The 20,499-nt window shown below is 47.7% G+C and overlaps 1 protein-coding gene across 14 annotated transcripts in view; it reads right to left on the reverse strand.

Moving 5' to 3' along the window:
• LOC121594414 (multiple C2 and transmembrane domain-containing protein) overlaps positions 1-20,391 on the reverse strand; it is a 29,149-nt gene extending 8,758 nt beyond the window's left edge. For 3 of the 14 annotated variants that reach the window (XR_006004969.1, XM_041917632.1, XM_041917621.1), the window contains exons 1-4: positions 18,059-18,404; positions 17,636-17,803; positions 11,248-12,882; positions 67-269 (exon numbers count right to left, since the gene is read on the reverse strand). Coding sequence is in view for 13 of the 14 variants with exons in the window: in XM_041917632.1 (XP_041773566.1) it covers positions 67-269; positions 11,248-11,398 (354 nt within the window). In the remaining variant the exon portion in view is untranslated. The other 11 variants (XM_041917631.1, XM_041917626.1, XM_041917623.1 and 8 more) reach the window with 11 other exon arrangements.
• Between the last annotated feature and the right edge of the window lie 108 nt (positions 20,392-20,499).

The raw sequence follows: 20,499 nt of genomic DNA on the forward strand, positions 1-20,499 counted from the left end.
AGGATTACGAGAATTGAGCTGTAAAGTAGCATGAACACATGACGTCGTCCAGACGTCTATGCTTACCCTTAGTGTATTGAAAAATCCGTGCGTTCGCTGTAGAACACCGGCCGGTATGGTGGGAACGTTGGCGGAACGGGCCCGCTGCGGTGAGGACTGCGGCGAGTCACCGGAACCGCCACAGTCGTTGCAGCTCAGCTCCGACGCCGACTTACTCAGGTGTTTCCGCAGCGACGAGCATTTGGATTCTAGATTCAGTCGAGAACGTTCTACAGAATTGAGGATCGCACAGTGTGTGGGGTGCGTGTTTGTGGTTGGGGGTGGGGTAGGTTTTGTTTTGGTGGTGTGTGTATGTGTGTGTGTGTGTTTTTGGTGGAGCGTGGAAATAGGTTGCGCATTCGGCAAGCATAATAGGTGTGATGCGGAAGGGCAAGCAGCGGACGGGTTCGTGTGTTTCACGCGTCAGCATATACAGATAGTTAGAGTACAGAGATAAGCTAGTTGAAATATTTGTCATGTATTTTACGTTTCAGGCTACATACTACAGGAAACAAACTGAAGAACATATCAATTAACTACAACTACTTCACTACAACCCGTCAAGTCCAGTAGTCAAGATAGTTAGTTTGAAAACGTCCATTTTGTCCGCTTGTTTGGAGTCAATTATTCTATACCACTTTTCAGGAATTTCGAAGCAAAAGCTACCGGAAAGCAAGCAATTTCGAAAGAATGTTTGTTCTGTTTGTACAACAAGCTCAGGAGAATCTTATAAATAGAAACTCGTATGAGCCCGTGACCCTTAAGGAATGAAAGTTTTCTTGCAAGAAAAGGTCGCTCCGGTTGCCGAAAACTATCCGACATTGGGCAAACAGCTCCAGCAGGCTGCAAGCTGCTTCTATAAAACATAAAACAACAACAGCACTCCGGCAAACTTGTTACAAAACTTTTGAAAAGGGACCCACCAAACCAAGGCAACAGTAAGCCTCCGTTCGCCAAACGAGCGTACTTTGCTTGCCGCCGTGAAGCCGAGAAGCGACGAAAAAGGCTCCAAAAATTGCCTCTCCCGCTCCCGCACAAAAGTGCCCTTGAAGAAGCCGATGGGATTGTGAGTTTTGCCTGATTGTGTTTATTTGAGATGAATCTTTTCTGCTGAGATATACCGTTCCGGCGCGATGGCCGACCGTGTTTTGTTCCGTTGCTGTGTCAGCCCGCTTTTGCCAACAACGGCGCGCACGTGTGCAGGTGTGGAGTGTGTTTGTTTATTTATAATTATTGAATGATGCGAAAACTGTTCCACGCCCGTTCGGCTGCGCTGGGTCGTAAAGCATATTGACACGGGAATGCATAATGAGAACCGCTCAAAATCAACAGGTGGCGAAAGAGATCACACAAAACACACACTGGAAAAGTTTAACCTTGGAAGGACGGGTTCGATCATACTAATGGCCGATAATGAAGCGATACGTATATAAGATTGCCTTTTTACCAAACAATGTTGTGTGAATCGTTTCGTGCGCTGAAAACACGCCCCACCATAAAGAAGGTGATGAAATTGATTGGAAAAGCTCGCTCGGCACCGTTCCACGAACGATAAACACGATTCGCGCGAGGATTAAATCGATTGTGCTGATCTGATGCGATTTAATTTAATGCTTCAACGATAGCGCCCGATAGAAAATGTAACAAAATATACGTGCTGTTGTCGGTGCATAAAAACAAGGTATAGTAGGATGCTTAGCGTACCGTCATACACAATGTGACAGGAAGTGGAAGAGCGCGCAGCACACACACGCCGTGACCGTCGCGCGAGTATGCGTGCATGAAGCCATAAAGGATTTAATCGAGCAAAAGGCGAAGGCAGCAAAAAAGGTGGAGTACTTTTCCGTTGCATAAATATTTTACCATTAGAGTTGAAAACACTTGAAAACTTTAAAGCTGTCAGGAAGCGGAAAGGCTCAGCCTGGGTTGTAGTATGCACATGAACACGTGTGTGTATCGGGGAAGCTTTCACAGGTCTCATGCACACTAGGCTATTGTTTGTGTCATTTTCCTTTCCGGCCGAATGAAAATGGCTGCCCGGGCAGCTTACTTTAAATGTGGTTTCACAGGCAGCACAGGTGCTGATTTTAGCACGCCTGAGAGGACTTTTATGGTCGTCGACTCCATCCTGTTTGGTGGGGGGGGGGGGGGGGGAGGGAGGAGGTAATTGTAACGTAGTGCCTCGTTGTGCTGTGCGATGTGTCCTTAATCAGGTTCATAATTACCGAATCAAAGTCGGGGAGCCACGGTGCCGTGGAGTAGTTGTTTAATCCTTTACTTAGTGGGGTAGTTTTAATTACCTTCAAGGAGGCACCACGGTACTTGAGAAGTCTTGGAGTGTATGCGCAAAAGGTGACCATTACTGCGAAGGGAGCAGCTTAGGCAGCAAAATGATTATTACTACGCAGCCCGGTCGGTGGCCCGTGACGTGAGAGCTAATCAAGACGCACTCAGGTGAGATTAGGTCGGCTCTCGGATAGTGAGAGAGCCCCCCTCTGTACCATTTCGGGTTTTCATCACTCAAGTTCCTACACAAGGTGTTGAAGGTGTGATGCTGATGGTTAAATTATGACCAAGGGCCATCATCACACCAATTGCGGTGTGTGGGTGAGTGAGTATTTTTTTTTTGTGTATATTTGCTGGTTTCGGGTGATGATAATCATCTTCCACCGTTCCACTGTTCCCAAGGGAAGACATTAAATCGACCAACACGAGGGAGGGCAAAAAAGCAGCAACAGGACCGGTAGCGATGGTCCGTTGCTTGTGCTTTAAAAGGGAAAATCAAACAAACAAAAAACTCGCTGAGAATATACAATTATCGATCCATCGTCATACACACATTCGAGCGCACCCGAAATCGAGCAGCAGGGTGAGCATATTTGCAAATATTTCAAGGTGCAAAATGGTTGCAAAAGAAAAAGAAAACAAGGGAGGAAATATGAAGCAAAAGGCTACATAAAAACTTTGAAAATGATACAATCTAGGAAAATGAAACGCTAGAGTGCTGAACAGCGGCAAAATTCATTCTACCTTCAAAACTTTAACCCAGTGTGAATATTAGACTCCTTGCTATCGGTCGGTAGTCAAAGGCCGTCCAACAACCACAGGTTTCCCGGAGTCAACTCGCACAAGCTTCTACAAAGGAAAAGAGGTCGACTGAGGGGGAGAGGGAAAACTGGGTAGCTAAAATTTGATTGGCACGGGCTGTCCGATATGTCAGACCCAAAAGCAAACTGGGCGTTGAGCTGGGGAAGGTTAAACAAACATCTGTTGATCTGGGGAAGGGTTACGGGGGAGGAAAGGGGGCATCAGCAGCTGCCAACCCTGGGTAAAGTGGCTAGAAAATTAAGAGGTAAACAAATTTTCATGTAGATGATCGAGGATGTAGCCCGGCCGGCTAATCCGCTCAATTAATGTTCAAGAAGACACATAAAATCCCCAAGTTAAGACAAAGTCAATCGAAAACTTGTTGCTAGAGGAGGGGTTTTTGAGCCACGCAAAGTGTTTGGATCTATTTCGAGAACGTTCCGTTGTTCCGTTAATGGTTGCGTCACATTAATGCCTCAATTTCAAATTACTGTTGAATCAGGAAATTTACACGGAAAAGAAGGTCCACTGGGGCCGTCGATAGCGAGCACATTGTTGCTGTTCCGGAGGATCTGTTGTTATCTCTTTACCTATTTTTTGCGCGGTAAAGAGCAGATTAAAAAGTGGTACAAAACACAAGAAAATCCCGGAAAACAGCACCATCTTCCTTTGAGCAAAAGTGTTAAACTTTCAAAATAAATTCCCCAAGATAAGAAACAGGCAACGGGTATTCACCAAAGCAGCAGCAACAGCTCACCGCACAAGGTAAAGGTTAAGGTCACTTCGGCATGGGGTGGTGGTAATCATCCTCCCCATGACCAGTGTGTTTCGGTTTATTTATTTCGTTTTGGGTGGCAAGTGATGGCGCGGATTTGTCTGGTCAGGCGCCAAACCTTAAGGGAAACTCGAGGGGTTAGGTTCGTTTATGTTTGGCTAGAGATTAAAATGCCGGTTGACCGACAAAAAAGGAACGATAGCTGGTGCGATAGCGAGTACACCGAGCGTTGTCGGCTGCTAGTACTCCAGATGGCGAATAGTTGTGACCAACACACATACAGACCAGCGAGTGTGGATCGTTTCTAATCAACAAAATTGCAATCGAGGCAAAGCAAAAAAACACACATTCGCCGTACTTGAAGTGTTTTTAGTTACGTTCGACCATCCTTCCATAAATCATCTCTCACTTCGGATGCGAAATAATAAATGAAGTGTGAGAGACAGAGTTGGTATGTGTGTGTGTGTGTGCGTGGAATCCGTAAGAAGCGATAAATACACATTCCATCTGCGACAAAAACGCCAATGCCTTTCTTCCTAATACGATTTAGTCCAATTCCCATGGGGAGGAGAAGGCAGATTGTTTCGTCGTTTTATGGTGCGAAACTTGCCGATTTCCGGAGAAGATTTCCGGTGGCCGGTATAGGGTTTACCGTTCTCGGTTTTGGTTGGTTAGTCGGACCAAAGCAAGCTGCACGGTAGTGGGTGGGATTGGTTCAAATCTATTCACGAGAAGGGACAAAAGCGCCTCGTTTGTTCGGTCGTGTTTGGATTAGATGAAGCATAATCCACCCTTCAATGCGAGAGACAACACGATTCGGTAGAAACGTTTACACCACTCCTGCAACTGCTCCGTCTGCGCGTGTGTATGCGTGTCTGTGCGGGCAATGCAAAGTGAAAAGAAAAATTCCAATTCCGGTAAATGTAGTTACAAATTGGGGAAAGGAAAAAACGGGGTCATTTTCACCGCCCTTTAGTGGTACGGGCGCGACAAAAATAAACATAGACGGGGCGACCACAAAACATGCGCTCGGCCAAGTAAACAAGAACCCTGCTGCTCGCCTCAGCAGTATTCAGTTCTGTTCTGTGCTGTAGCCGCAAAACATGGGTCACACATACAGCACAGGAAAGAAAGAAAAACCCCGAAAAAAAACCGGACCACCAATGTGTTGGGGGGTGTTCCTTTACAGACGCTGCGTGGGAAGGGGGAGTTGTCTTAGTAACGTCATCAGCATTGATCATCAGGCTTCGTTGTGATCATCGCGCCACTGGTCAATCTTGATAGCCCCGCGGGCAGTGGTCGTTCGGATCGAGCGAGGCGGAAAGCTCAAACACATGATGCTGTTTCACATCAGTTCCCTTCGCCGAAAAATTGCTCTGTTTCCGAGTGTCACATTACCCGGCGGCTGGCCCGGGTAAGCGATATCATCCCCGGCAGGAGAAAAAGGTCAAAGTTGAGGGCGCCGAACAGCGAACGGCGAAACGATAAATAAGGACTTACAGATTGTGTTTTTCGTGGGAAAACAAAAGCGCACACCGTGGTGTGGTTCGTGGTCCGGAAATCCGGCCGCTTCGATTTGGTTCGCCCGGAAGAGCAATCCAATTCTGGTCCAGTGCTGAAGAAGGCTCCTCAGCCCTGGTCACACGAAAGCACCGAATAAAATATGCGTTGCTCATAAAACACCGTGAGCCGAGTCCGTTTTCGGACGAGAAATACCCTTAACATTCGTCGCCGGCGGCGGCATTGAAATGGCCCATTGGCACGCTGGGAGGTGGAGATACAATTTCGCCCGGTGGGTGGAAAATTATAAATTATTTTATCTCACGATGTGTCCCTCTTTACACTCCAACGACCGCGTGTATCAACCCATCCAAGACTTATTTTCAAATAAACAGTGTGCAATATGGCGTGGAAAATGTGCTCAAGGATTCTCGTGATCGTGAGGGGGGGAGCGTAGGCAAAAGGATACATGGAAAATTTAAATTTAGCCGGTTCGGGGCGATTGGAGAAGAATAATTGACCCACATTTAAACGATTGAGTGGGAAAGCGAGGGCATTTAACGATGGTTAATGGCGTTTTGTTTTTGAAGTTCTCCGGTACACTTTCATTGGTCTTTCGTCAACGGAAACGGAATATAATGAAAGTCGATCAAATTATGATTGTGCCCGAAATCCGAGAAGAAGAACCTAGTCATTAGAGGACAATGACTGTTCAACAGTGTCGGGTCCGGTAATGCTTTCGTTCGGCCTCAAGTCATTACGGAAGTGGATTTCAAAATCGCGACACTACCGGTCGGACGGAAGGCGAGCATAATTGGGAATTAATGATGTGATGATTTAGTGATTTCACACTTCACTTACTTCTGCTCTGATGTTTTACTCCTTTAAAATGCGGAGGAGTTGTTGTTCGGTGTACCACCTTTTCCTTGCCGGGACAAAGTTTCGATTTTTCCCGGCAGCGTGGTCACGTGAAAACTAATTAAAATGAAATCTCGCTCCCCCGCGTGCGTTCGTTCGTGAGCACTTTTCACAGCATTTCACAGCATTCCCACCCACACACATACAAAGAACACCCACTTAATTTGTGTTGTCACACGTACCACATTCACAACACCATAGAACCACCCTAGAGCCCAAGAACCCGGAGACAGAACATCACCGGGACTGTGGGTACACCGGATGCCAACGCGCACTCCCGTCTGCACTGCTCAGCGGTCGAGGAAAAACTGAACCGAACGGCACAATCGGTACAACACTGGCACGCTGAATGGAAGAATGTTTCCGGTAGCACAGCAACGGCAACACCAGCAGCCAAGCTTGTCGTGGCGAGCGATTGGCGCGCTTTCCGGATTTTCCGCTCATGCTCCAACTGGCGCTGGTGTAGCGAAGCCGGCGTTTCGTGTTTGTTGAGGTGCATCGTGTTCGGTTCTCCGCTCAGCTGATAGACTGACGGCCATACATATGTGTGTGTGTGTGTGTGTGTGTGTGTGTGCGTGTTTGTAGGTTAATGTTTACGTGTTCCGTCGTGGGAGCGGATATGGGACAGAAAAGGGGAGAGACCGAAAACAGAGCAAATCTCGTATGCAAATTTGGGAAAACATGATTAGAAGATTACAGCGCCAACGTGTACAGGAAGATGCGCTGGATAAACCGCGAAACATGTTTGCGTACAGATGGTACCACAGCTTGATATGATTAAAACATTCCGCCCATAAGCGATGAGGATGAATGTAAACATAATGAAGCATAAATAAGCAGATGAATGAATAAATGATTAGAAACACATTTTTGTTTCAAGCTTCATGTTGGACCTTCGTATGAAGAGTAGACCATTACAATCATATGCTGCTTTCAATGCACTTTGGCCATAATACACAAAGCTGGATGGAGTTTTGCAGAACATACCAGTTCGAACGAACCAAATACACACAACACACTTAACCTTGACCCATTCGAAGCACACACTTTCAGCTGACAAACAGCATCGTCTCTTCATTGCAGTAGTGTAGAATAGTAGTTTCGAAACAGAATTTCAATATGCCCATGCAAGCGGGGAATGCCGACATCCGCCACTCCACCGTCCTCCTCGATAGTTTCGCTGTGAAAAGCTCAAGTGGGAATAAGATTTCTTCCCATCGAAATCGAAATGATGACATCCTCACGTCCTCGCGGATGTCCTTTTCCACTGTCAAATGCTTTTATTATAAACAGTCGCCGTCGGTTCCTGAGAACCCTCCGCCAGCTCCCTCGTTGCATCATGCCGGGATGGTTGATGGGTTGTTGAAGTGTTTATGTACGTACGAACGATTCGAGGGGAGAGGTCAGGGGGATGACGTGTGACGAAGGAAAGCTTAACGTTGGGTCTTGATTGTGACAATCGACACAAATTCGGTCGCATTCAATAAAGAAGAAGGGTTCGTTGGCAACAGCTTGACAAATTCAGTAACACAGCACATCGTTAGCATATCGATCGGCGGGGACAAATAATTGGCTGCAATCGAACTGGTAAATGTGGCGCCAACTGTAATAATGTTTTTATTGCATAAGCCATCACCCATCCCCTGCGTTTGTGATGCTCTTGGCGTTTCATGTTCTTACAATTAGTAGCAAACATCAGGGACGCATCAACCAGTTCACCCTAAACCGATGCTTTCCTTCGAAAAAATCGAAGAACATCGAAACTGTCAATTGGGGAGCGCATGGCATCGATCGGCCTCAAACGTTACTCAAATTGAATTAGATTTTCAATCTGCACTATCTGCGACCCTGAAAAAGGTGTGCTCTCTTCCCATGTGTGTTACACCTCGGTTTCTGGTACCAAAAACCCAAAACGGAAAAGTCATTTCCATGCAGATACTCCCCCCCCCGCCCCCCGAGACAGCACCGTGTGGCCGATGATATATCGACGATGGTGTCTTATGACGTTGTATGCTGGCATGGTTTCCCATTATTCGGTCGCCAGAAAACGAGGGGAAACGAGAGTAGAATCATCTGGGATGCTTCCCCAAACGACGACCCCGTAAGGCAAATTGCAAACCAATGCTTTCGTGTCAGTCTCCCGAGGGGCGGCCTGCCGGCGGCGGTAAAGCAACCTGAGCGCGGCAGCCGAACCGAATCCGGGATCTTCGTGTGGTGGGGTCCAATAAATTATGTATCTGCTGGCAAACCGGCTAGATCTTGGGTGCGCTTGAAGCGAGCTTTTGTTCGGTGGAGACTCGGCTACAATACCGACGACAGTGTGTAACTTTGTCATCAAGAGAAGATGATACCAAGGACGGGTCAATTTCGCAGTAGATGGGTGATTCGGTTACATCGCTAGGTGTGGTGGGTGGATGTCAGTGTCAAAGGATTACTTTTTTGAAGCAACAACAAAAAAACCCCTTTACTAACATGACATGTCGTCTTTTGCAATCATCCGGATCGTACAACGCGACCTAGAAGGTTTATGCCGAAGTTGGGGCACTACTGCTCATTCCCTGAGCGGTTGTTGCGTTTGGCGTTTAGTTTCATTCGCTTATTATTCGGTACCGGCAGTTTTCATCACGAGAAGCAGTAGTGTGAAATACCCTTGCAGGGTAGCTCCAGAATGAAATGTTTCAAAAAATATCCTATCCAACTCCATGCAGATCCCTTGGAGCGTTCGTCCCGGACGACTATCACACGACACGTACGCACGCGACCAAAGTCCACGTTCTGTAAAGGCAGGCAGACACACTGACACATTAAAACGCCCTCGCTATACAGTGTCGGTACCGCAAGAGCCACCAACAACACCACCACCACCGGCCTGCCAGGGGTGTCATGAAATGTTGAATAATTTATGATCTCATGTGTGTGACCTGGACACGGATGATGCCGAATTTGCGATTAGACTGTCGAATTATAAATGAGAGTCGGCGGAGTCGGTGGCTTCTCTGTGCGAAAAGTCAATAGCGAAAAAGGCAGTATTGCAGTAACAGTTGTTGTACAAAAGTTTAAAATGAAATGTTTTGAAGGGCAATTTATTAAGTGATCTTGGTACAATGTCAAATGTGCTCAAAACACCAGATGATGTTGCATTCCTACCCACCGCGAGACTTCGTTAAATGAGTAATTTAAAGTTGTTATAATCGAACACCTGTTAACACTTTGCCCGGGTGAGATCAATCCACCAATCCATTCATTATGACGAGGCAACCACAATAGGCATGGTGGTAGACATGCATGGGTTGTGCAAAGCTGGTTCGATTGAAATCCGTCCTCAAACTGCTGGGGGACCCGTCATTCCCGTTCCGTAAGCTTATTACTAATCTATTATTCAGCACACACCGGTTCCATCGATTCCGTTGGATCGACTTTCCCTAATCAGCTTGTGGTAATTGTAGGCCCACCTACAGCTTACGCCTTCTCAGGAACAGAACCACTATTTCCCACCCTCCCCCCCTCCTGCACGGAGTCATTAGAACGGGGATTCTAACTACTCAATTCCAGGAGGACGTGTTGCATCGAATGCTGTTTAATTATGCCCGCATTGTTTGCTACCACAGAGCACTAAAAGAGCCAGATGTGTTGTACGGCAGAAAAGGGCGATTTGTTAGCTTCCAGGCAAGCACACACACTATAATGTTCGCATTTAGTCTGATAAAAGTGTAAAATAATTGAGAATAATTATTCCCTAAGGTTTATATTCCAGAGAGTGTGTGTGTGGTTGTGGTTGCTTTAGTTGCACGTAGGGCTTCTATGCAATTTTAACCTCGTCAGTGTACTGAATGAGAATGGTCGAAAGGAAGGACGAAAGTGCGGCTTGAAGAGTGCCTGATACTGCTTAGTTTAGCTCCCAGCAGTGTTATAAAAATGAGAGTCTTCACTAGATTCTCATTTGCTTTTCTGGGTTAAAGCCAACAGATATTTTATCCTACCATCTGGATCAAGATAAGGGTAGCTATTTTCTAGGTGTATGTATCATTTGGGTTACATGTTTTAGTTAACACTAGCTATGGCTTTTCGTTTCGTTAATCGTGTCGTTGATGGTATTTTACCATATTTCTGGAAACAGATTAAACACATGTAGTTCACTAATAAGACGTCTTGAAGCACATGTCGGTATCTAACACTATCTCACTAACCGTCAAACAAAGATGATAAGACAAACATTCGATATGCGGGTGAACTGTCTGCGCAATTTGATGACCTTACACTAGGTAGGCAATTTTCCGCACAACCATCAGCACCTGGACGACCTACAGGGGTTGCTGTTTTCATTTCAGAATTAATTGCTGCTTAAAGCTGGCCATTCGGGGAAACCCGGGGTCTCGTGTAGATCAAACGGCACGTGGGGTTATTTCTTGGATCAAGTGTCGCCTATCAAGTCACCAGAGTCGTTGCGTTGGTTCGACAGCATGTTGTGTACAACCTATATTTATCCTTCCCATGAAATGCTTCCCCTTCCTCTTCCCGCGGGCATCGGCTCTGGATGTTATCGGTAGAATGAAGGGTGATGGGAATTGGTGTACCGTGCGCTCGTGTTGCCCAAAGCGAAAGCACCATGTTTGGAGCACTGAATGGCCCGGAGTCATTCAACATTCGTGAAATATTAATTATCAATTTAGTGCCTTCAGGCGGCGACCAACCAAGTGTGCGGTTGGTGGTGGCGTTGTCAGCCAAATAGCGTGGCATAGCGGGGTGTGTAGCACGCGCGCACACTGATTGTGGTGAGTCAGTCGGGTCAAGTCGGGTGAAAGTATTTTTACCCTAGCGAAGACACAAACCACGTCTAGCGTCTAGCAGGGACACACACTCACACAGCATGGCACAGGAAGCAAACTAGCGCAAACATCAAAGAGAGAAACTATGAGGACGGTACTTACTGCCTCCACTGCTGCTGCTGCCCCCTCCTCCAGTGCTGATGCTTGCGATTCCTACTCCTCCTCCTCCTCCACTGCCTCCGCCTACACCACCGCCGAGGCTACTACTTCCGCCGCCTGGTGTGACCGCCGTGGAACAAGCTGTTGACGCCATATTAGTGTTTCTTTTTTTTCCCCTAGCTGAAACGAAGCTGTCGAAGCGCTGGTGATAAGATGTTGGCGGGTGTGCTGTTATCTTTTGAATGGATTTTTTTGCCGTTAACACTCAACACGCCTGTTGTTTGCCTACTGTGTTCCAGCTGTCCTGCGTCCTGCGCCACGTGCGCCACGATAGTCGCGTGCTTTTGCGTGCTTTTGATACGGCAGCCACTGTTTGCATTGGTGTAAGGCGCAAAGATTCGTTCTCGCCGTCACTTAAGGGTTGTTCCGTTCCCTTTTCTTCCAAAAGAACACACACAGACACTCACACTAAAATGAAACGAATCACATACACAAGCACACGCTAGCAGTAGGAGTGGGTGACGTGGGCTGTTCGTACGACATTTATCAGGCCATCGAGCCGAGGCTTTGGTTCATCGCGTTAAAGCTAACAACTCCGGACTCGTCGCTTTGGAGTCCTGTTTTTTGTTTTGTTTTACGATGTTCACCTACTTATTCGATGCCCCTCACCCCCAGCACACGGACACACTTCATTCTGTACGCATCGTTTTCATTTTAGTGTCATTTGTCGGTCGCTTCCGTTGCGTTGTATGTATGGTTGGTCGGAAAACGGAAACGGGGAAAAAACGAGCCACCAGGGATCGAAATAATTCACCCCACCCCACCTTCACTGTCCCGGTTTATCCGTAAATGAGTGAAGAAGCTTGCTTTCTGGATGTGCTTCACGCCTTTCCGGTGTGGCTGTAGCGCGCGTTAGAAGGGACAGCAGACCGAAGGGAAGATGAAGGAATCGATGAGCGCGTCCAAAACCATCGCCAAGACTAACTGAAAAGCGACTGGTTGGGCTGGCACTGTTGCACGGATCGTGAGCGTGTCACACCGTTCGTGGGCGGCAGTGTGGCGGAAAGCAGGCCAAACCTGGTGACGGACCGATTTGCAGCAGATGAAAGGGAGGAGAAGCAGGTGCTCGTTACGGGAAGACACATTTTTCTTCGCAACTCCAGTGTCTGGGAGATGGATTCCAACCTGTGCCTGTGCCCGAATGCTTCCGTGTTCGATGATGATGATGGGCTCAGTCCTTTCCCGCGGCAAAAAAGGTGTTGCACGTTTGCTTTTTCCTTTCGGGCTGATTGCAAATTCTTTCCTCCTTCTCTCTCTGTCTCTCTCTGTCGCTTTGTTCGACGCTCGTCGGTGGGTGAAGTTTTCCAAACCGGAGGACAATGCGGAAGTGTTTTGTTCCACTTCCGCGGGAGGAAGCTTTTTTTTCTGTGCTTCTACTAGTTATTTGGTTTGGTATTTTGTTTCGTGTTTTATTCGTCGTTTTTCATTTTCGCGGCGCGAGAGTTCACAGGCATGCCGGGTGCTTTTCTTTACACTTTTTGGATGTTATCCTTAGCTAGCGCGCTGCAAATTGATTGAAGTTGTCAACTGTGAAGCGTGGCAGGGTGAATGTTTGACGATGGTGTTGAAGCTTTTTCCCTGGAAAAGAAAAGGAACAAAGAAAAAAGCGCTGTAAGAAAACTTCCTTAAATGGTGTTCGCACAAAAAAGAAGCATCCTACCATAAGCAAAAAAACAGTAATATACCAAATGAAATCAATTACTCGAAACTCATCCAAGGGTTAATAATAGAAACAGTCGTAACATTGGAGCTCGTGCAAAAAAAGGGAACTCGTGCCGAGTTGTCGTAGGTTGAAGTGTGTAACCAGTTGCAAATTTGGTTTATTGACACCATTTTTCAACCCGCAGCTGCACCCCGACCCCCAGCTACCAAAGGTGAAACATATTTGTCAGGCTCAACCAACCGAAAAACATCCACCAGCGAAACGATTACGGGGTCGGTAAACATACGGGCGGTACTGGTGTAGTTTGTTGATTTGCAACTGGTTATTTTTTTTTTATTAGCTATGCCTCCTCGTTGGTCCCCAAACCCATTCGTGTTGCATGCACCAATTTATTATACTTCTGTTAGCAGTGTACCATTGTGTGTAGCGTTGAAATTGTATGAACGAGGTGAAAGAATGATGTGCCGTACGGCTGCCTCCTGTCAGGCATAATTTGACACTGGCCGTCTGCACAAAGTACAATCGTTGTTGTGTAGTACGATGTGGAATTGAATTACGATAAATGTTCTTGCGATAACGTTGTATGACTCGTCATTTGTGCAACGGGTGATAATGCTCGTTTACACAAAGAATAGTGAAAAGTGTTTAAACACTTTCACATACAATTGATGCTCTGGTTGGGGGATCTCACAAAAATCAATAATAAAATACGATCTTTACAGCGACTCACAAGTCGTTTTGAGAAAACGGGAAATTGTCCCACACACATGGTAGTTTGTAGCAAATAAACATTTTACGATCGCATTCTATTCCGCCTGCCAAAAGAAAAAGGGCACACTTGCCCTTAAAATTCATTGCTCGCCCGGCCGTCCGTTGAACTTTATTGGAATGGGTTTTAGTTTTAGCACGTCAGACGGGACCACATGACCACAGCTCGGGTCTAACACCTGTTTCGTTTCGCGGTGGAAACGACGAAAGGGAATAAAATCGTCCCACTCGGCGGGAGAAAAACCTTTTGGGGTGGCGCGAGAGTCCGTCGGCTGCTGCTGGTGGGACTGACTTCACTTTCCTTTTTCGTTTCCCCATCCCAAGGGGAATATAATCGATCAACGGAAAGCAAACACACCGACATAGAGCAAACTGCTGTCGTAAAAAAAAGGCGGACAATGCAGCAGCAATTGTTTCTGGTTGGCAGCAGGCCAGTCGTTATTGGGTTCGTTCTCTATGTACTGTACAGGGAAAGCGGCGGCAGGGACGGCAACGACGACGACGTCATCATCATCATCTTCGTCGGCTAGAAATGGAATAAAAGAACGAATTTTAATTTTTAGACGACATTTAACCGAACACCACTCGCGTAGACTGCGGACCACGTGTCTCTGCAGTGGTGAGCAAGCCAATGAAGTACATGCGAGACGACCAGACGGTACGGTGAGAGCGAGTAACTCTCGGTGACATCTCGCAGTCAAGCGAACCCACCGTCAGACGACCGAACATAGACACTCTAGCCTCTGGTGCGCGTACCATCCGCTCTTGCAGTGAAAAATAGCCCGGGGACATGGCGGCGACAACTGTAAGGACGAAACAGATTCGTGCCAGAGTCTAGCAGCAGCATGATTGTTGTTCGTTTTATTTGCTTCACGAGTACTTATTGCCTGCGCAAGCAGCGCGTTTACTTTCGTTGCCACGACTGCTGCTGCTCGGGCGGTAATTTGAATTGTAAATTGAAAACTTAACGTTCTATGGGAGGCCCCGTTGTCGGTGTTGGTACTCTTCCACCAGTGTGCACCCTTCGCAGTACACCCACACCAAACCTCCCTAGGCACACTGAGACTCACCGAGACCATGGGGCGTTTGAATTTGCTCCCCAAAACGGCAACAAATCGGTTGACATTAATCGCGATTTGTGCTGCACGGCGCGAGCCGGATCATCAACAGCTATTGTCCACTTCAATCTTCCCATCGAGCACCGTGCTACCAACGAAGGGAAAATAAATGAGAAAAGCACATTTAAAAGAGATAAAAAGATCAAATCCTGTAAATGGTCCAAATGGCAAGCGAGCCGCCGCCGCCGTTCTGTCTATTTCCCTCCGCTCTTGCGTCTCACACGATGAACACGAGTCCTGTGCAAGGACGTAGCTCGTGAGTGAAACGATACAGAACCTTCGCAACACAGTGCCATTGGGATGGGAAAGTGCCTCGTTCCAACAAATCGAATCATAAATCGAGTTAGTAACAACGAGGGCATCAGGAAAGGATGTGTGTTTATCCGGTCGAAGCAACGGGGAGCCGCTTTCTCTCGGCCCTCAGATCGGATCACACTGAGACGGATGATATTTCATCGTCAGCATCATTGCCGCACATCTCGTCCATCGTCATCAGCATCATCATTATCATCATGAACATCGATATCGTTTTGTGAAGCCGATGAAATGAAACCGAGAGATGGGCATGTATATTAAAGCAAATGCTGGCCCAATCAAAGAATCGCTTCACGTACGTCAGCTGATGCTTCTTCCGCCTTGCTTGGCAGGTGGCAGTAGTTGTGTGAAATGAAGCATTATCGGTAGGTACACACATGTAAAACGCAAACCGACGAGAACATGCGGCGGAAGTGTATGCGGAGTGGAAAAGAAAAATGTTCGCGCGTTGTGCGGTCTCTCCGTGGTGTGGTGGCTGTGTGTGTGATACGTGATGCTCGTTAGTTAAGTGTGACAACGATGGGACTCTAACGACGGGTCGATTCCAAGAAGCGACTGCGACAGAGAATGATTTGTAAAGAGGTTCAAAGTGATTAAAAAGGAAGCATTTCCTGTGAGTGTACAATAGAATGGGGGCAAAAGATCATTTATGCGTGTCGTTCTTCAATTGATTGAATCAGAGCCATTGAGAAGGGTTTGCAAAGGGGGGCAAGAAGTACCCATGTCCGCACTGTGCAGCATTAGCATCTGGTACGTGACATTTCGCTGCAAAGTGATTTATAAGAAAACTTTCTCAAATTCCATTCTCTTGTCTCCGTTCGCTTTCAAGACAATTTCCATACTATCGATAATCATTCCCCGTAATAGGCGTTAATTGCAATTTGAATCCAATTGCTAATCATTGCTTTCCTGGTACACTGGTACACAATCAAACGGCCAAAAATAAAAGCGTCTGCTGGTTGTGCCGTGCTGAATACGGTTGTCGAAAAACTCATTGTCGCTCTCGATTTTTGCAGCCGAGTCGAGCCAAAAAACGAGGGAACAAAAACATGAAACATAAAAATCGAAATCTTGTGTTGGGTGGGTGGTGCTGTGGTGCCGGAAAGATAATTATGGTGTACAAAAACCGAGAAGAACAAAACACGAAAATAAAATCGTGTGGAAAAATTCACAACACGAGCCACGGGCAGCATAAACGGCGTCCAACATGCGATGTGTGGCTCTTCCACTGGTCGAATGCAATGTGAACAAAGGCGGGGCGAGTTGGGGAGACGAAAACAAGCAGCCGCGCTCCGCTCCAGAACGATCAACCATCGTGTATAAACGACACGAGTTGGGAGGAACGAACACACAAACAAAAAAACAACAAGCTTCTCCAACGTCCAGTCCTTGAAACGCCGCCAAGGGGAGAACGATGGGAGGTGTACCAAAAATCAATGTTTTGCTGATTAATTATGCGACCATTTTAGGTTGTGTGCGATTTGGAGGTTTTCCATGGCTACCCGTGGCGGAGAAGGGAAAGAAAATGAGTGCCGGTAGATCGCCGTTTTTTCTTTGCATGTCAGGCTGCGTGCGTGCATGTGTGCGTTTGAAGACCTTTTTTCCCTAAATGAGCGTGCACTGGACCATATGCCAATCGTAGACAAGCCAGTCGGGGCCCCGAGGGATTCGCACGTTAGTCACGCATTCTCACTAGAGGACGCTGCTGGAGCGTGCGCGCGTGTCTCAAGTGAATCTGTTGGAAGCTTTGGTTTTCGTTCTCGTGTATCGCATGAATTCACCTGTCGACACGAACACACATTAAAGCTGGGCCCTCGTGGGCACAAACCCTACGAATGAGAGGGGGGAAATATTCAACAGCATTACACGTCTGCCACAGCAAACACACGACGCCACACACGGGGGGGCCTGAATATTCCAAAACATTCGCTCCGTAACGGACGGTGGTGCCCCCTCGGGGAATATGCACGCCACGCGCACTGCTATTTTCGCAATTTTATGACCAGCTGGCACCTCGGTGGCGCCAGAAAAGGATCCATGCTCTCTCCTCCGACTTCTCGGTGCGGTGCTGCAGAAGGGGGGAGTGCTCATGGAGTCATGGCTGGGAGGAGTGGAAAGTAATTATTTTGTCAACCTTACACAGCAAATAAACGGGAGCCGCCACCGTGGCGGAAGCAGAACGCGGAACCCGTGGCGGGGAAGTCTCTTCGTGTGGTTCCGGTGGTTTTTGGCTTGGGGTTTCCCGCGAGACCGAAGACACCGAACCGCGGCCGGAGCCGGTGGGCAGACCAGTGAATTCCAATTAATTTCGCATCAACACGACGACGACGACAGTGCAGCAAGACGTCCTTTGCACCGCAGGATATGTGAGGAGCTTTTTTTGCGGTGTGTTTTTGTTCCGGAATTCTGATTTCATTCGTAGTGTGGGCTGTTGTACTTGTGCGGTAGGATTGGTTTACTTTCTTACCTTGGTACTATTGTTGGTGAAGAATACATTAATGCTCACTTAAGCTGATTAGCCTCCCGCCGACTACTTCGGATGGTTAATCCCCTCTCCATTGGCTTCATCATCTTCACTTTTGTAATGCAACAAATAACACACTTCACTCACCGGCGACACTGATTTGTTCAGAGCCTGTAACAAGAAAGCACACACTTATGAAGAAATCACTACTTTCGTAAGGACAAGGGACAGATTGCCCCACCGGGGTAGGCATATCAACGCACGCACACACGCACTAAATTAATGGGTCAAAGGGTACCCTTTCCTTTAATGAATGGTGGGGCCTCCGTCCGTATCCTTACACGCCCCTTACACGGACGAACGATAACGATGGCACTGTGGATACCGCGTGGTACGTTGTCACGCAAGCATCACTCACGCACTCACGAACAATAACGCCTGCTCTCGCACTCTCTCTCGTACTCGTTCACTCTATTTCACATCACAGCACGGACACGGACAGCAGACTAATTGAGGGGTGCGACTTCTACGGGCCCCGAAAAAGGGCTCCATTGATTACACACGGGTTCCCCGTTTTTTCAGCGACACCAATTTTCTTTCACTCCGTAGGCCTACACGGTTGTTGGTTACGTTTGATCTCACCAAGTATTGCAGATGGCCTTTCGCAAAAACGTAGAATTATTGAACATATCTTGCACACTCAGACACACAGAGCGAGCGCGGCTGCCCAACTTCTTCACGGGTGTAGCGGATGTTTTGCAGAAGAAAAATCACTCACTCGCCTACTCTGACCGCAGAACTTTCCACAAACCACCAACTTCGCATTCGTCGACCATATACAGTACACTCGAGGGGCGGCTGTTGTGGGAATTGTTAGCATCGACCCAACAGGGTCAAGCCGGGTGGGCAGCAAAACAAGAGCAGCAAAAACCTCAACCCCACTCCACGCTGTGTGGCTGCTGTGGTTGCACTGTTGAGGCACTGTTGAGAAAGAAATGACTCGGGAGTGGTAGTGCGGCTGCGAGTGGTGTATTCTGAAGACGTACCAGCCCCAGTAGGCTTGAATCTGCTTCTTGAAGATTCTCACCGAGCAACATAAAAAAACGCACACTTTGACCAGCGCACAATGACACAACGCAAATACGCGTGCTGTTGGTGAATGGCAAACAAAACGGGGAAAGCACTTGAAACTCAGAACAAACCTCCTAATTCTAGCGGAATATTTGATCTTTCGGCAGGGTTTTGCTGTCGCACAAACACAGCTTTTTGACAGCTCCTCCGGGGTTGATTTGGATGCCGTCCCGAGTGTGTGGATCCGACCGCGGACGCGCACTTTACGCGTTCCGACTGGTTCCCGGTGTAGATCTCAACTGAAGGAGAACGCTCTCTGTTTGGGGATCTCACGGCTGGCGCAGAACTTCTCGGCTCTCCGAACGGGTTTTGTTTTGGGAACCCGAGAGGGGAGAACCGCTCGATTGACAGCCGCCTAGCTTGTGTGCGATTCCCGGCGCACGCATTGGTGGGCGAGGGCGCGCGGGAGCAACAGCATTGGGATTGGAAGGAAAAAAAAATAAACAAAGCCTTCCCGTACACTGAGCTTCCGTCGTGGGCCATGTTTTGGTTTTGCTATGCTCTTCCGAAGAAGCAGATAGAGGGGAAGCAGAAAGACCACAGAGCCTGTGAGAGAGAGAACGATTTCGCGATGTTTCAACGACCACGTTGGAAACGCGTGCGCCGTTACTCACTCACACAATGGCACACTGAATCGCACCAGGAGGAGGAGGAGAAGCAGTAGGGTTGATAAGGTGAGCGAAGGCAAGGGTAGGATGCCAACAAGTCATGCAAACTAGCTCTGGTACGAAACTATGCGGGCAAAAAAGCCCCATTGCGTTTCTCATCCCGCTGCTGCGTCGGCAACCGTTACTAGCGTTACTGGTGAGTTACATGGCGCGTTTGAACATATGCAGTAGCTGTGGAAAGGGGCAGAGTTTCTATCTCTCGGTGGAAGTAAATGCCCTGCGGCGTGTCGAATGCATCTGCAATCTTCTTGCACATAAAAGCATGCACAGTCAAGTGCAACCGACTCATGAGAGCAACGGTGGCGAATAATTGCAGCGATTACAAAACTACGGAGAATGTTCCGGTACGTGCATGAGGGAGTGCGGTGTACTGTTGTGTACCTTAAAAAGGAGTATCTTTTTTGTGGATTTGAAATGCAACGAATAAAGATGCAATTATTCATCCACGATGTTGTATATATCGAACACCGCAACCCGAGGCCATAATGAGCCTTTGTTGTGGCTTTCCTTGAGCTCCGCCGCATTACTATCGTAGTAGTTCTCCTTAAACACATTTTTCATTGATAAAATTGTTGATTGCCGACGGCAAGCAGCACGCGGACGGTGGCGGTGGCGGTGCGTCAAGCGCAGTGAGTGGTTTAGCACAACACACGCGAACGGGAGCACCGGACACAACACCCATCACAAACACCGAACCAGGAACACTCGTCAGTCAGAAGGCTTGAGAAGGCTCCGAATGGAAAAAGGGTGTGCAAATGGTTATTCCCTGCAACTAAAAGCAGTCAATTATCACTGACACAGTAAGGATGGTACTTATGGTGTATCCTTCGGGTGATAACATTACACCCAACATGTTGTTCACTGTTCACCGAAAGCACTGCAGTACATGCACTCTAGCATGCAACTGAACGGATGCACCATCACCCCGAGACAATGTTGTAGCGCTGAAGTTGACAAACGAACTGTGCGCTCAGCGGTACACGGGAAGCTACACCGAACCCCCGAGCTATGTTGGCAATGAGTTTCTCTCCGCAGCTGGTGGAGCTAGTTTTCATGCGCAATGGGGAT

The sequence above is a fragment of the Anopheles merus genome, chromosome 2L (genome assembly GCF_017562075.2).
Source record: "Anopheles merus strain MAF chromosome 2L, AmerM5.1, whole genome shotgun sequence".
In the NCBI taxonomy this organism is placed as follows: Eukaryota; Metazoa; Arthropoda; class Insecta; order Diptera; family Culicidae; genus Anopheles; species Anopheles merus.